At 43.9% G+C, this 18250-nt stretch overlaps 1 protein-coding gene across 3 annotated transcripts in view; it reads right to left on the minus strand.

The window, feature by feature from the left end:
- Window positions 1–9938, minus strand: part of LOC119464887 (coiled-coil domain-containing protein 186) — an 86328-nt gene extending 76390 nt beyond the window's left edge. For 2 of the 3 annotated variants that reach the window (XM_049665472.1, XM_037725765.2), the window contains exons 1-3: window positions 9803–9938; window positions 6161–7018; window positions 143–311 (exon numbers count right to left, since the gene is read on the minus strand). In XM_049665472.1, the coding sequence (XP_049521429.1) occupies window positions 143–311; window positions 6161–6585 (594 nt within the window). In that variant the 5' untranslated portion in view covers window positions 6586–7018; window positions 9803–9938. Of the gene's footprint in view, window positions 1–142; window positions 312–6160; window positions 7019–8948; window positions 9258–9802 lie in introns of those variants that run through there. The other variant, XM_049665467.1, reaches the window with a different exon arrangement.
- Between the last annotated feature and the right edge of the window lie 8312 nt (window positions 9939–18250).

The raw sequence follows: 18250 nt of genomic DNA on the forward strand, positions 1-18250 counted from the left end.
TATAATAAACAGTGATCACCAATGACTATAAAGCATATCAAAATTTTCATGTGGAAAATCTGCCTGCAAGTGTTCAGGTGGATGAGAGAGCAGGCAAGCTAATTCCACGTCCCATCTTACACACAGATGCAAGGTACCCTACCTTTTCATTTTTGGACAGCAGTTCAGCCCGTGCTTCTGCCAGCATACGCATACTTTCAGCTTCACGGGCTGACGTCTTCTCACTGATATACCTGAGCTGTTGCTGAAGCTCAAAGTTGGTCTGCTCTAGCCGTTCCATAAGGTCATAGTTGAGGGCACACCGCTTGCACCTGCATGCAAGGCACAGGCAACAACCCTAAAGGCAATGATCAGAGGCTTCAAGCAGTCTTCTCACTTCCCAACACACAGGGCCCAATGAAGAATTTCACCCAATGGACCAGGGCTTCCTACTAAGCTTAACATAAAGCACCACCCACCCGGGAAGTAGATTTTATACTCATAGGTTGGCATACTCACTCATATACATACCAGTGCAAGTGTGAGCGAGTATATGCAAATTTGAATGAGAGAGAATCCTGCAGGTGTCAGTGAACAGGAGTAAACACGAGTATGAAGGCGACCCACCACAGTGGCTTAGCAGCTATGGTGTTGCGCTGCTCATCACGAGGTTGCGGGGTCAAATCCCAGGCTGCGGCGGCGGCCGCATTTCGATGGGGGCGAAATGCAAGAACGCCCGTGTCCCATGCATTGGGGGCACGTTATAGATCCCCTGGTGGTAAAAATTAATCCGGTGTCCCCCACTACGGCATGCCTCATAATCAGATCGTGGTTTTGGCACGTAAAACCCCAGCATTCTATTCAATTCAAGTACGAAGGCGAGTTAGTACTGGTGAGTGTGAGTGGATGTAGGGACGAGTGAGGGCCAGTGACTGCCTATACCACATTTCTTTCTTCAAAAGCTATATGGGTGATTTAATGTGCACACTTGCACTGGCAGCTGTGAATGCTATGTGGTCTACAACAAATATGTTCCACGAACCCTTATTTTTAGAAATTCAAGCTGTATGCAAAAAGAAGGTACAGCACACAAAGCTGAAGACTCAGAGTGTTAGCTTCAATCAAAGACAACTGAGGAAAAAAAAAAGCCAGGCAATTGCTTTTCGGAGCTTTTCAGTGATGCAAGTGTTTATATTTCACGCTGCCACCTGATGGCAGTAAAAGGCATACGAAAAATTATCTTAAATGCTGCCAGAACTAACTGCCAACAAAATCATTATGAAAGGTGGTGGGGGGGGGGGGGAACTGCTCATACAATGACACTGAAGCTATTTCAGCAAATAAGCTATAATCTTAATTAAAATACATATTCATCCTATCAGCTTTATTCTTATTAGCCTTTGCGCTTTTCTGAAAAGTAACAATGTCCTCACAATGTGCCTGGACCTAGAAAATATTAAAAAGAAGCTGGAAAAAGATAAAAAAGAGGAGAATTGCTGAACACAACAGTGTTGTGTTTTCTATCACTACTTGCTTCCTCTGACTTACTTGGTTTATTGTGGCCTCATTTTGTACTTAGCATATGTTCATTATAATGGTGCACTTTATAGACATATCTAATGGGCTGATTATTTTACTTATTTTAAGTACTCTCAATGGCTATTGGCATTACAAAGAGAAGTAATCAACTAAATTACTGTGTAATTATGCAATTGATCAATTACATTTTTTTTTCAACAGTAACATAGTACTCATTTAACTACTTTTTCAATAATCAATTACTAACAGTCAGTTACATTTGCAGGCAAACAAGTTTCTCCAGCATTTAAACACTGAGTGCGTGAACTAAGTGGCAAACAGTCTGGCAAATGATAGCTCCCTCATTGCAGGAGACAAGCTAAACTGATGGTATGGAGAAACCTCGCATGTAAGCATGTCCAGACATGTCAGACTGAGTGGCTGGTGCTTTTTTCTTTTTCACAATGATAGCACAGGCTAAAAAGAACATACATGGGCATGTGGATTCACAAGACGCTGTGAACGAGAGCATTTGCGATGTCCCATCATGAAGAAAGGCAAATAACGAAGCTTGGAGCTGACACAGAGCAAGCAACGCCCCCCCATCGGCAGTCTTTATGTTGGCAGTTCTGGCATACTAAAGCACGTCAGTGGTTCCCCCAATCAATACTGCCACAAAGCACTTGTGCAGCTATAAAAATGAATGAATGAATGAGTTCATTTATTCAGAAAAGAGGCACTGAAGGTTGCTGATGGGCTAAAAGGAGATACGGGGCAGAGGTAGGCACCCATTAAGTCATGCACAACAGGACGCTAGCAACGTCGAAGTGGGCTAATGTGACTAGGTGGTCTGGGTGCTCAAGAATCTCTTTTTGTAAAGCTTCAATATTAGGAACAAAGGTATAGGAATAAAGTAGTATCATGATGAACATGTATGCATGTCAACTGCTATAAACCAAACATGGATTGCTGGAGAAAGCCAGCGTCTGATGCACTCAGCGAGGCCCTGCAATCATGGTCACTTGCTCGACCAACAGTTACATGTCGTGGGAGTGTAGCGGCTACAATTACATCCAGCACAAATACTTCATGGTGCACATTAAGACCTACCATGATTGGGTATCATTATATGCCCAATGACAATGGTCAAGCCTACTGTCCCTCAAGGACTTTGATTTATGAGGGGTTGACTGTTGCTTGGAACTTTTCCCCCCCTTCCTCTTTTTCCTGCTCCCTCTGTACGGGCCTTTGAGCCACCTTTCTTTAACAAAGGTTTATATAATTAAATGACAGGAGCCTAATAAACGTTGTGTATTGTACAGTATGCCTCTTTATCTTTGTGATCACAATGATTTAAAAACGATATAAGTGTTACTGGAGAAGAGGTCACAGTACGAATAGCTACACTGTGAAGTCAGCTCAATAGAGACTACACCCTCAGAGATAATTTGTGTTCCTTGGGGTCCCCCTTTGCGTAGTAGAATGAAATGACATATGCAATGCCTGAACAGCATGTGAAGCAAGATGTGTGGTAGAAAAGAACTAAAAAGTCGGCATACTAGATATAACCTTTTGCAGAAGCTGGTTACAAGATAAAGACATTGATACTTTAATCAAACAGTTTAAAAAGACCTGCTGGCCCTGCTGAAGCTCCCCTTCATTTCAATTTTCATTCTTTTGCAGTGTGCTGTTTCCATTTCTCTCAGTTATCAGTGTTCAGAAAACTTGCCAGTCTAAAAATTCTGTCTGACATTTTTTTCACACATTTTCAGATGTGTTGTGGGTATGGGCACTTCCTATGATAGATAGTACAACCCTTTCTCTACAAAAGTGGGGTGGTTAAATGAGATACAGACCCTTTCAAGAATTTCTCAGGTCTGATTCTTACTAAGGTTCAAGTAAAGTAGAGTCACACAAATCCCTTTTTGCACAGGTATTTAAGTTTACTGGCAGCATCACACTATGTACAGTGAGGTTTCGTAATGACAGGTGCTCCTTGATGTATCACTGCTGGCAAGGGGTTCACATGATTATATGGTGAGAAGGGTGACGATGACCCATGCGTTTTATAACTAATTATTTATACACCTTACCACTGCAATGTTTGGAATAAATTAATTATGGAAGTTTATGGCTTTTAGACGTTTATAAACTGCGCAAAAAAACGAAGACACAAGAAAGAAAACACCCACGACACCACGAGCGCTTGTGGTGTCGTGTGTGTTTTCTTTTTTGTGTCTTCGTTTTTTTGCGCAGTTTATAAACGTCTAAAAGCTATGAACCAACTAGCCCGCCAGAACGTCCTACGAAAGTTTATGACTCTTCTTTGCAGACATCCAAAACAGTCTTAATGATAGCAGTGAATTATACCCATTATGTATAAACATTTCAGGCTGGTAATATAAAAAATTAGTGCTTTTTGGTTATCACTGATCTTGCAATTGCTTTACCAGAAGATAAATTTAAGTTTTTTAGCTAAAAGCAGTGTATACATACTAATGACACATTAACCACAAGTCTAAAGGTGTGCAATAAGTATCTTACAGAATCCATCACTACAAAATATTGAAAGTGGATAGGAATTATCATTCTATATTGCTTTTGAGCAATAGGAGTGTGGTGCAATGCATAATGCAGAGCTTGTAGTCAGTCCGCTTTGGTCCAGAGCACAGTGGCCTAAGAACTTATAGAAGAGCCAGCTACATATGGTCAGAAAGTGTGGATAGGTATGCTATGACAAAACTTTAGCAGCTCTATATAAACTGTTAGCAAGCATACATAGAGCATAGATTCAACTGACAGTGAATCTCTAAAGGCCTATAAGAATATCCAAATGCAATCCAGAGTTCCATGCAATTTTGTTAATTATGAGCTTTAGGATATTACCAGATAATCTTTCTACACTGGGCCTCCTTGCTAAATGATAAGTTGAACCTTGATACCTCTACTCTCCGGTACGTGAGGATTCCCTTCAAATATGTTACCTTTATGCTTATGACCATAACATGAAATGACAGAAAGTTGAGCAATTTTGTAAGGCTTCGTGCTACAGAAGGCAAGTGTGCAAACATGGACACACAAGTAAGAAGAAAAAGGACAACACATATCCTTTTCATTTTTACTTGTGTCCATGCTTGCATGCCTGCCTTCATTAACATGAACATAACCTGCAGGGGCGCCTGAGGTGGGGCATCACCAAAGGTTATGTCCATATGTCCACCAAAGGCTAAGTCCCGCGCTACAATGTTCCTTGCAACTTTGTTGACTATGGGGTGGCATATTTTAGTAGACACTGTCAAAGGGACTCGCCAATGTTTAGACATGCTTTAATCACTGCCTGAAAGTTTCAACTTGTTACCTCTGCTTTCCTACCTGTGCAGGTTCTCTAAAAATCATCTCTGCACACATTGAAGATTGCATGAATGGAGGTTGGACTTGGCAAAGTATTAATCAGCTCTTAACAGCTGACACTGCAAAGTAAAATTTCAAGACAACCTCATAACATAGCTTAGCTCAAAGGAGCTTGAGTCACACCCAAATACGCTGACTGTCAGCAAGCATACATAGAGCACAGTGTCAACTGACAGTGAATCTCTAAAGGCCTATAAGAATTTCCAAATGACACACACACATTTCCAGGATGTGTGTCCCCCCCCCCCCCCCCCTCCATAGCTACAAAAAATTTCCGTTTCTTCACAGCTTCAGCACTTTGTAAATGTTCGCAAAGGGGATTAAATGTCAACAACTTGTTAGGTTACGTCAGCATTCCGGATTTTATGTAATTTATTTGATGATGGTAGAAATGTTGGCAAATTTTGTTGCCAAAATGGAGCCACGACTGCCACAATGTGAACGAACTAGACCAAAAATGGTGGTGCTTGGTCGCTTGATCTAGCTTTGTCTACCACCACGATGGCAATTTAAACAATCTCTTTTTCCAAATTCAAGGGTTTTCAAGGATATTAAGTAGGTGTACGAACCCTGCATTTTATTGTCTAATTAATATACAGCAATGGCATAAAGAAATGAGTAAATAAGAATGCACACACGCACACGCACGCACACACACACACACACACACACACAATGATGAGCACTTCAGCATTAGTGTGCTTGAATCGATGAGCAATTTAGTGGGTGCCATAAGACATTTGGTACTATGCACACATAATAGGTTCAGGGAAAAAAAAACACACACACACACACACAAGCAATTGAAGACAATGGAACATACAAAGTGAGAATCAATCAGCATTCTGGATCCACTAAGGCCAGGACTTAACCCATAGTTGTATCAAAAAGGAAGCAGTAGCAATGCTCTAGCCATCATACTACTGCAGCATGCACACTCCTGATTTCTCAGCACATTCAATTATTTAGCCAGGAAATTCTATGGCTAGTTACACAAAAAATGCAAATTTTTTTTGCAATGACGAGACTGCAAGCACAACACACATTGTAAGTGATGGAGGCGGAGAGAGCCAGACACACATCGTAAGTGAGATGCAGGTAGAGAAAGCCAGTACTAGCAAACAAAAGTGAACTTACGTGCCATAGCTCACCTTTGCTTGCATACTTTAATTCAGATGATATGACATTTACCAAACTACTTTTGTACCAAGAGTTGAAAAGAAAGGCCAAGTGACGGATGCCAATACCTTACCTGCGTGTTCCTGTTTGGGAGCCATTTTGGAGCCCCCATGCATGTTTAGATGCGTCGGAGCCCTCCACTCCCTCCAGCTCAGACTCAAGTTCTGAGAGCAAAGCATCGCTGTCGTCACTTTCCTGACTGCAGGATGAAAGCTCTGTTGGCGTTCGAACACAGCGTGGCAGGTGCGAGTCTGACGAGTACCGGCACAAGTTGTGCGACTCGCCTTTCTTGTCTAGTCTTTCACAGTGTCTCGAAGAACTGTCCGACTCGGAGCTGGCACCAGGGTCCATAAACAGCCGCACTTCAGGAGAGCTACGACTGCTTGAGATCTGCAAAATGGCAGGGCCACCCACATCACCACTCTGGGGAGAAAGAACCTTGTACATGGAAGCAGAATTCTCCCTCGTAGGGTTATTTGTCTTGCTGTAAGACTGCATTGAACTTGATGCTTGGGCCCCATTCTTGTTCAGGGCAGGGACTTCTGGCAGTGTGACCAATGGTGAGGTGGTTGCTGGAATACAGTCCTCCTGGCTTGCATCTACTAGTGGGTAATTCTGTGATTGTGGGGAACTACTGTTGGTCTGCTTGCATCCTGAGGCACTGGGTTGTTCATTTACTGCTGACTAGACATGATTCATCACTAGTGATGGCTGCAGATTGTGTGGCAGCTTGGTAACCAACACCATGAGACTGGGGCAGTTCTTTTGCTGACTGAACATCATCCTTAGGAGGCAGTGGCTCAGCAGCATCTTTGGTGCTGCTGTTTTCAGGGCAGCAATCAGCAGCCTGTGCTCTGACAGTGTCTGCCTCAGCAGACCCACCTATAAAGGAAGACTCCATGGCCTAGTGGCTCTCACTTCCATGTTAGCCCTGGGAAGAAGAAAAAAGAAAAAGTAAAGTGGCAAACCGATATAAATGCTTTGGACAGTATCGTACAAGTACATAACACTGCCAATATCAATTTCCTGAACAGCACTTGTGCTATCTGCTGCTCAAAAGGAGAAAGCAAATGATCGAATATAACAGATGCTACAGCTTTTTCAGGAAGTCAGAACTGCAACAAAAACGGAGGCTTATGGATGTCTTCAGTTTGAAGTGAACAGGAGGGAACTGAGATTTTCCATGAAATAATTTCACACCAAAAGCTTACACAGTAAAAAAATGACAGGGCTAAAATAACACTCGGGGGGGGGGGATAAGAAAAGAAAAACACATCATATTTTTGCTGCCAATTATTTTGAACATGTCTCACATCTATAAGAGATCCATTACGAGCCTCTTTAAGTGTTGAAGCTAAATAGAAAATGAAGGACTGCAAAAACATAGAGAAAGGATATAAGGCCTACCAATGCTGGCCATGTGAAAGACTACAATGCCAGGATTTTTCAATAACTAAACAGTTTCAACCAAGGTATATACATCTTTGCCAGAACATGATTTTAGGGACTTTCATACACATTTCTTGACTACTGGGTGTATGTCTACAAAATGTACCTCAAGACAAGAGTATGACAAGTGCATGACAAGTGTATGTACTGTCATGGACAAATGAAACCAAAACAAGCCAGAACACCTTTCGCATCTCGTGAGCGCGATTTCACACCACTACTTATACGGTTGCCAAATATGGTATAAGCCCCACAATAGGTGAGAAACCATAATCGTGATAATATTAACATATATTGCTGAAATAAAAAACAAAACGCATCCTAGCTAGCCCTAGCTTGTTCGTATTTCAATTGTCCATGACTACCTCAGACAAGTGTATGTCTATAACATGAACCTATGAAATGTATATAATACCTCTTAGATTACTGGCACTACAATGGACAGCGAGCTGCTAATGGCAGTTTTGTAAACAAATATAAAGCATGCCTTAGTATTAGCTGTACTGTGACAAAATGCAAAAGAGAAAAAATTGTTTCACACAATTTTCGTCTGTATCTGCATAGCGTTAGTTTCACATGTGTAACATTAGTCTTAGGGCAAAATTTGAAAATAATTGCAAGCAGCAGTTTTGATGCCAAGCTTAATGTGTACAAACAGCAACAACAACAAAGCAATTCGTTTTTTTTTTTTTTTTTCGTAATTGAGCATTAGGGACAGGCCATTTCAAAAGCCCAGCTGTGTTCATGACTCCTCTGACAGGAATTCAATATCTCAAAGATCAAAGACATGCAAACAGCAGAAATTTTACAATAAAGACAAGATTAGATCAATAATCATATAACTACATTGCAACTAACCAAAGCAATTATATCTATGTCACTTATTACAGACGCATCCACACGATTAGCAAAATGCACCAGACCAGTGAATGTCATCAAAACACAGACTCATCAGAAATGTAATTGTCTTATTGTTAATTCTTAAATATCAATACTTGAACTAGTACCTTGTCCCCGAACTGGTTTTAAGGACCACTGCAGGTTATATTTTTTAAGTTGGAATAATAACCTGGCACGTACTGATTGCCTTCTCGCCCACAAAATTATTTGAAGTAAACAATATGACACCAGAAATGCCGCAGCACACTAAATATGTTATCTTTGGGAACACAATGTGTGTTTGTCAAAGGACGCCGTGCACAGAAGAGCTCCATCCAGAGATGGTGCATTTCAGATGGTGCATTTCGCCAAGTGTAGCACGGCAAATTGTTACGCGAAAAATCTGCAAGAGGTGATCTACTACACAGCCTCGTGTAGCGTGTCCGTTCCTCGGGATGTTCATGAAACGTTTCGCTACTTTACCTAAGACTTCATGCACAAGTCCAGTCTAGGAACTGCCGCAGTTACACTACAGGCATCGACTTGCAATGGGAGAAATATCAAGACGGCTGAAGCACTCGGGTAGTACCGCATAAGGCAGAACATAGTTTGGTCAGCACTTATTGGTATTTACAAAAGCAGTATGGTGACAAACGCAATCTCGGAACTGCTTCACTCAACAATGATAGTCTAGCATCTCTGTTTCAACATCTATTCGCTTTCCTATCGGATAGCGATTTCGTTCGTTTGACAGCTGTCAGTGGCAGCGCAACGCACTCGTTCTATGGCAACTATAAACAAGAACCCATCACCATCCGCTGTAGAAGGCGCCTTCAATCAATATCAGTTCCGAGATCGACAACAACACATGCAACTAGGCGCAGCCCATGACACCAGCGATACGCTTAAGCGAAGCAGCTGTTAAGGGAACGCCGTGAGGCAGCAACAGGTGTGCAGGCAATGGAGCTACGGAATGCCTTGACAAAACGGCTTTCAAAACCGGAGAAACAATCAATTCATGTTCTGCGTCTGTTAATTCGGACAGAACTAATTCTTCCGAACTCGTGAATTTGCGCACACAGTGCACAAATACCCAATTATTTAAAAAAATAACGATACAATAAAAGTAGGACGGGTATTTGAACAGTCGAGAAATGGCAGAAATAAAGCGTTGCCACCAAGAAATTTGCGATCGTAATGCCGTAGAACCTTTTCGCGACGGGGTTCCAAAAATAGAAGTTCGCAAGAGGAATAACCGGCCGCTCCGAACGCGAGAGAATGTTTGCAGTCAATGCGCACGTCAGTCGGAGAACACTGCAAACGGCTTCTACAACGACGACGTCGAAATGCTGAAATCCAGGTAAACTACAAAAGTAAGGGCACTCACGTCGAACACGTAGAGGTGAAATAGCAGGGCTGGAAAATAGTACCATTACACAGAAATTCCTAATATGAACTTCGCTATCAAGCAGGAAGCGCAGAAAGCGAACCATAGAGAGCGAACCGTGAGAGCGATGGAACGATGTCAGCAGCATCAGTGTTGCCTGATCTGTTTTCACGGCGGCGGCATTATCTGGCTAAATACGGCAGTTAGGCCGGCCACGCTGCGCTACTATTCCATGCAACGCTTTCGGCCGTGCGTTGCGAAATAGGATATGCTGTTCAACTCAGCGTTACTAGAGCCATACGACTTTTTTAGCCAGTTACTATGTGTATTTTTTTCGCCAACTGCGTTAACAAGATTTCCCAACAAGAGGGCACGGGCCTTTTGTGCAGCGGTTCACTTCTGGCTTCTCATGACGAGTTGCCCCCCCCCCCCCCCCCCCTTTTTTTTTTTCTCTAAGTTTCCACAGAATATCAGTGTGAGTGAGAGCAAATAAGCTGTAAATACGCGGAATATCTTTTCAAGATGTTCAATACAATGAAGGTTGCTACCAGAATTTCATACGGTATTTTCACCATACAAAAAATTTAATGATCCGATCCACCATTTTGATGAACGTCTCTATTCTATAAATGAGGGGGGGGGGGGGGGAGCGCCACAGTTTAACACAAATGGCGAAGCATTGATCGCTATAGCTCGTGTAGTCTTATAGACCGTATAAACTGCAGTAAACATTTACTTCTATGAAGTATGGTACGTCCCACGAAACACACAAGCAGCTATTTGATGTCTAAAAGATCTCTTGAACGGATAATTCAAAAGTCTAATAGCTGTCCTGGTCAAGACATTTTCTAGCCGTGGACGTCTACAGGTACTTCAGTAAGCCCTGCTAACGTTACGCTAAAAGTTGGCTAATAAACATATCGACAACAACAACTTCAAGAACTGTATTAGATGTTCCCAGAATTCTGTAATAATGACTTTGGAAACATTATGCAGGCTTTTATAAAACATCTTGACAAGAACAAGAATTTTATTAGATGTTCCCAGAATACTGTTATAAATTATAACAGAATTCTGGGGACGTCTAACAAATTCTAATTAAGCTACAAAAGCCTGCATATTGTTTCCGAAGTCATAACGTATAATGGCTTCAGAAACAATATGCAGGCTTTTATAGCTGTCTTTAAAGCAGCATTTATAGTTTATCATCCTACAGTGACGTGGTAAGCAAAATTATTGGCCACTTCTTCCTCATACCATGCATCCGTATGCTAGCTTCATAGTACACATGTTACTATATAGAACTGAAAATTAAATTGAAGCATTACAGTATTTATAATAACTTGCATAAAATTGTTTAACATATATCAAATGTGCAATACACATCCAAAGCAAATGAGCATAACAACATGCAGAAAAAAAATTACCTGACCTTGTGAGAAAGTGGCTTTATTGACTAATAAATTAAAGGACATCCAGAATTATTTTACAAAATTTTTTAATACAGTAGAAAAGGTGACCACATAAGACGGAGCTGCAGTAACCACAGCAATCTAGGTCCCCTCTTGGATTCTACTGGCTGCCCACAGAAGTTCGCTCTGTAATACAACAGTGAAGAAAAAAGTAAGCCACACTTGATTTACAATAAAGATGTGCGATTCGGTATTTCAAAGAGCAACATATATGTGCCGTTGTTTTACCTCGGTCACATTTACTTTATAAATTTAAGCAATACTTTCTCTCAAAATCTTATGCTGTACGATGACGTTCAGAATTATGTTGCAGATATGATATGAAAAAGCTACTGTAGAGTGAAATTAAACTGGCAAATGGTTTGATCCACACACGACTTGCAGCAGGTCATTTTAAGTAGTGGTGTTGGTGAGTTGTAACAACAGGTGTGCTTAGCCTGACAAGGCCGGCAACTGCTCCTTCCGAGTGTCTCTTAGAATATCCCTACGATATTGTGCCACATGTCAATAAAACCATTCTCTTCCTAAAGAGACCCTTAACACTTAACTAATCATAGAATGGCCTCACTATATTAAAGGACGTCGTCTCACGAATCTCATGCCGCAAAAAGTTTTCCAATCCTCCAATTATAAGTGAAGTTACCACACCAATGCAAGACTATTTTCCTGCCTGCTAGCGTGCTGGAAGCTACACAGAGGAGTAGCCAAGAGAGCAAAGTCCCGGTATACTACGCAATGCAGCACGCTGCTGCCATCTTAAAGGCCACACGCAGCTAGAATTTCTGTAATCATTCAACCAATTATGTGAAACTCTGGCTTTACCTCCCAGATCACAAAAGAACGTTCTGCTACATATGGTGCATGCAAATATATTCGAGTCTAAACTTCGCGCCAGCACGGGCCCGCCAAAACAAAAGTGGCGTGCAAGTTGTAGCAGGTAAACGTATACGTACCGTAAGGAACTGTACCGTATCTGCAGGAGCTGGTCAAGGCTTTAACGTGAGCAAAAGACTTGGGAAGAGAAGCATGAGCACTGGCGAGCGAACGCTTGCGAGCATGAGCACGGCCCTTTGAATCGCTCGCGGAAACTTCAGCGCGCCCCCCTGGTGTGGTCCAAGACACGTGGTCCAAGAGCAGATAACAGTTCGCTCAAACGGAGCGCACGTTTGCGACTGCGCGCGGCCAGATCTGTTGGTGACGATAGCTGCTATCGCGATTCCAGCTTCTTCCCCGCTTGTTCACGCAAAGGGAATTAAAGGAAGGCACGGCTCTGATAAGGACGCTAAACGGGCGCGCACGTGTGCGCCCGGCCGTTTTCTTTCTTTTTTCTAAACTTTGGACTGTCGTGACAGACTCATCGAGTGAAAAAATCGGAAAGGAATCAAATCACCCCGCAGGCTTTTTCTGCTTGTTCACCCAAAGGGGGAAAGCAGCGAAAGGCTTTATGATGCGACGTTAACGGATTGCATATGGCTTGTTAAAGTCGCACGGAATGTAACGCTGCGCGTCGGGCACGCGCATTTTCAATCTTTTTCACTTTCACGCGCACGCCGAAGCATGTCGCACATTTTCCGACAAAAACATCTAAAAAAGTTCTTGAGTTATACGCTCTGAAGGCGTTCACCAAAGTATACTCCGGTGACGCCAGAGGTGGGCTGTTACCACAGCTGAAACACAATAGCATATATGATTAACCGTACTTCCTGCTACATAATGTTTCCAACAACATCTGTTTAACGCCTTCGCGTAGACCAAGACGTCTATAGCCGTTTGTAGCCGTTCCGAGAAGTTTTCAAGACGTTTTGTGTTTCGTAGGGTGTCACGTGCGTGCAGGCAAACATGAATACTCGCTCGATGATCCCGAGCACTCGCTGTCAAAATGCTGGCCTGCCTCAATAGCAGCGTGGTACGGCTGGTGGTCAATCTTCCAATTTTCGCATCGGAGAGATGCGTTTCTTGACATGCATTCATTTAGGGAAGCGAACGCGCACGTGTTTGTCCTGAAATCAACGTTTCGCGCTGCCTCTCCAACACACGGCGCGAGGGCCGCGTATGCGCTTATCTAAGTACAGGGTAATTGAAAGTGTAAATAGACAGTCAGGAGTCATCAGAAAGAAAGTGAGAGAAACAGAGACAGTGAATTGGATGCAAAGAATGGAAACAAAAAATACCATGCAGATTTACAAGAATGAGAAGAAAAAAATTAGAAGAGAAAATATGTACGATAAAACACGAAGGGAAGTACATGCTTTGCTATTTGAGGCTCGAGCCGGTTTCCTAAGGAGAAAAACATACCGGAGCAAATATATACGGAACTAGATGAGGCATATGTGTATTCTGCAGCAAACATCCGGTTAGCACCCGCACATCCTAATGTAATGCGAAGGGATTCACCTAGTGAGACCCGTAGGCATAGGCGGAATGTTTTCATTATTCCGGGGGAGGGGGGGGGAGGGGGGGGGGCTGACCAGCTTTCCGAACGCCACCCATGTACGCATATATATATATATATATATATATATATATATATATATATAATAACAGATAACAGTTAAACTGGAAACTTCGCGTGACCTCGAAAGATTGTTCACTGAAGTGACGAGCTTATATGAGTACTATTTGCAAGGCCTCAGAGTAGGAGAAAAATAAGCTTTAGGGCCCATTCACATTTGCGACTAGGCGAGGTCGCGCGACCAGTTGCGACTGGCGACCAGAAAACTACTCAAGACGAACGATGTTCACACTTACAAATGCGACCGACGAGTCGCTAAACCGAAATGTATCACGATATGCCGTTCACGTCTGCTTGAAATGTCATCGCCGCGTAAAATAAGCGTCAGCGTATACGGACGTCCTGTTCCTTCGCATCTGATTGGTTCAGCTGTTCTGCGACTGCGGTCGCCCGACTGAAAAATCGAGCAGTGAAGGCTCATTCACACCGGCGACTGACAGCGGTCGCGCGACCAAGTTGGTCGCAAAGCGACCAGTCGCAAATGGTCGCTTTTCTCGAAAAGCAACCGTTTTGGGCCAGTCGCTCACTGCGCGATTTTTCAGTCGCGCGACCGTGGTCGCAAAGCTGCTCAACCAATCAGCGCCGCGCCGAAAGTGATGTGTGTCGTCGTCCTCGCCAAATGCAATGTCCGCGTCACGATATGCAGGCTACAGGCCGGTAATTGGTGTCTTGTCTTGTGATTCTGGGACGCAGCAGTTGCAGCAACATGTCGAATGTACGCGGTCGCATTCGCTGGAAGCTAAACAGCAGGAGAAGAAAGCACAACACAAACCCTTTTTCCAGCTGCCGTTCGTTGAATGAGCACGCCACTCAAAGGTGAACAGCGGGTGAACAGCTTTGCTTTAATAATATGCACCGAATAACACGCAATGCGAACTAGAAATTACAACTTGCTCTCTCTCGATAATACTCGTTGTCATGCGCACAAAGTTCGGGCAGGAGGCGGCGTGCGTGGCCGGTCACTTCACACGAGCGGAGGCACGGGCGCACCCACGAGCGTCGCGTTTTCTTCGGAGGCTTCCGCGCTGCCACAGCTGACACCCCGGTGGAGCACATCAGCACATGCAGGGACGGCGTCTTCCTGTTCGCTCGAATCAAAATCCAGCCATCGCTCGAATTAAAATCCATGGCTGTTGCCGGAACGCGAAACCAATTTACACAGTGCCAGCGAAGTGCGCGCTAACTGCGTAGATCCCTAGAATTCTCGCTGAAGAACGAGAATGTCCGGGATTGCGACTTGCAGGTCGCGCTCAGCCGGGCTTGCCGGTGTGAAAATCAGTCGCCTTCGATCGCTTTTTGTTCGCGAGTCGCAAATGGTCGCGCGACCTCCTCAAGTCGCCGGTGTGAATGAGCCTTGAGCGACTGGCCCGAAATGGTAGCATTTCGAGAAAAACGACCATTTGCGACTACTTGCGACTGGTCGCTTTGCGACCAACTTGGTCGCGCAACCTCGCCTAGTCGCAAGTGTGAATGGGCCTTTACAGTCTGCGAGTCCCCTCGCACCGCCAAGAGACTGGTGCCTCTTGGTTGAGCCATACGACAAGCAGATTCAGCTAAACACGTTAGGGAGATAAGTGTGTTTTGTGCGTATTAAGTCGCACAAGTACACATCTATGAAAAAAGCAATGTAACGACTTGTAAAAGTTTTACTACAAAAGATACAATCAAGAAATCTTTTCCTGATGAAAGGTAAGTTATTGAGAAAACATAACATATATAAACATTAAACGATATATAACAATTTCTGAACACAACTTATGACTAGAATTATTAGCATAAGCATATAATGTGATTCCATAACGCCATAGTTTCATTACATGTCAAAGCATGACTTATGCCACTGGTTTCGTTTATTTTCCGGAGGCAGAACAAATGATTATAGAGTAAAAATTATCAGGTGCTGAAATAAACATGTTAACAAACAAATAAATAAGACAGCGATATCTCAAAAGCGCGAAAGGACTCGATAGCAAATATAGGAACAACGTGGATTGTGTTATTAGAGGCAAACGCAGCATACGACGAACAAAAATTAATAAGGAAAATGCACAGATAGACTAGGGAGTTTTACAAAGAGCGCAACCACGCGTCTTTTCTTACCCAAATGCCCTCACTCTGCTTGCGCTGTTATGGACCCCATTTTCGTTCCTTTGTATAACTTTTTGCGTTGTTTTCTAAGCCAGGTGGTTTGCTTTGACTTATAAGTTGGTGCCTTTCTCTCTCCTATTAAAGACATCAGTTCGTTGTCTGATGTGATGATTTCACCATCATTGAAAAAGTGTTCGTTCGGAACTTCGGGCACTTGATCTGGAAATGAAGTCGTCGGCAAACTTATTCAAATTGATTTTGCAAGAGAGTTCTTTGTGGGCGTGCAAAATTGCCAGATGGTTCAAACGGGCTTGTGCAGTCGTCGACCGCAAGTACATTTTCAGTCGCCAAAGGCAAGAAAAGGACCTCTCGGATGTGGTCGACGATACCGGTATGGCCAACGCATTTTTTTTTAGCTTGGCCATTTCCGGGAAACGGTTTCGCAGGTGTTCGCCCTTGCCCCCCGCAAACATGTGCACAACTTCCCCAAATGTGTGCAATGATGCCGACTTTTGTTGGCTTAAAATGTCAATCAGCATATTTCTGTGCAAAATCAGGCGTCCTGGTTCAAGGTCGTCACCGTAGAACTATGTAATATATGCTTTGTCTTCCTTCCCTATGGCAAGCTGCTCAAGGTGGGACTTATGCTGCCATATATCAGGTGGATACCTGTTGTTTAACGAAGACAGCACTGTGTCAAGTACTTCATAGAACCTCTGGTGGTACATGTCACTCGCTGATGAAACACGTGAGTTGAGGAACCTTCTTGATATCGGCGTGGAGTCTTCTTTCGCCTAGCGGCTAGAACACACGGGTCCTCAACTTATACTTTTCCTGCCTCTGTCATACATATGTGGGTCACGCGCTTCATTTTGGAGTTAATCTGCGCCGAGTTCAAACTTGGGTCAAATGAGATGACTGGTCCCTTCGCGTGCGCTGTCTCCCCGCGCGCCTAGTGTTATGTTTCCGCTGGTGCTTATACGGTCGAAAATACGCTTCCTTTTCAGCGTCAGACGGGTTCTGGCGAAGTACCGATAAGCGAGGTGCCCACTACTGGTTTTTCGTTGGTGCTCATGCTGTGTTTGTAGCCGGTGCACATTGCAACGTCCGCAGCCGCGGTAGAAGCGAGCTTGACGCCTGTTTTCTATTTATAATTTTATTGCGACAGCAATTGTATCGACACTCCAGGCAAATTTTCGCTGTCGTCGTCGCCGTGATATTCCGTATAACGTCCAAAAGTCATATGAGTGTGCGACCCATACACTACGGATGCGAGAAAAAGCCCGTAACCCTGAGCCGTAACACCTGATGGACATTATCTTCCTACGCGCTCAATATTCGGGTTAGAGGTCACGTGATCAAATGCGCGCATGGGGAGGAGAGCACGCGTCTTCTCATCTATAGCCCTGCCGCAGCTGCAAATTACTGTGTGCGGTTGACGCTTACGCGGCCCGCGTATCTAATTGTTGGTAATCATTGGGGGGTGCAATAATCAAGGGCGAGCAGGGATGGCTGTTAACTTCATGCGCTCTGTCTTCCTTTTTAGGCTGTTTTTCCGCGCCCAAGTGTTGCAGATCGCATCGCCTACGAGACAGGGGTAATTGGAGATCGCTGACAGAAGACGTCGATCCTGTAGTGGACATAAAAATATGCAGATGATGATGATGAATCTAATTGTCGGAGTCGCGGTGAATCGCATGGCTGTACAACCATTCGCCCCCGCTGCTGGCGTTCATCATAATGCCAGCGTTGTGATAGTGACTGCTCGTGGTCATCCGGCGGGATATTTACAGGTTTACATGGTCCGTGCATTGCACGATGTTTGTTATTTTAATGAGTAAATAAATGTTACTACAATTAATATAGTCGATATAAGCAACGTACAGACTCGTGTGAGGGCCACACTTTTCTGCCGCAATTTTGACGAGCCTTACAAGGGACGTACCGGGCCATTTTATTTAATTTTTCCAACTATGAGTACGAAATCCGCCGTAAACCTCCGCGATCGCCTCCTCTCGCCTTCTATAGTCGTGTACAACTTGAGAAGACAGCGGCATTTGCCCCTCAAAGGCGGATGCACACGAGCATACACCGATGGGTGTGCACTCTAGACTGACGTCATGAGCCGGACGGCTGGTGACCCCGCCGACGGAGGACATGGCAGCCCGGGCTTCGAGCTGGGCCGAGTTGCGTTAGCGGGACTATTTCTTTAGTCGCGTTGGAAATCGGCTGCTGCGCTTCAGTGGTCAGGGCGGGGCGCCTCTCCTGTCATCTTAAGTAAGTTATAACCGACTTTCTTTTTTTTTTATATAATTGCGACGTGTGAAAGTACGCTGCGCGGAAAAATTAGCAGTGGAGCGCGATCGGCATCTCGCT

This window comes from Dermacentor silvarum, chromosome 1 (genome assembly GCF_013339745.2).
Source record: "Dermacentor silvarum isolate Dsil-2018 chromosome 1, BIME_Dsil_1.4, whole genome shotgun sequence".
Classification (NCBI taxonomy): domain Eukaryota; kingdom Metazoa; phylum Arthropoda; class Arachnida; order Ixodida; family Ixodidae; genus Dermacentor; species Dermacentor silvarum.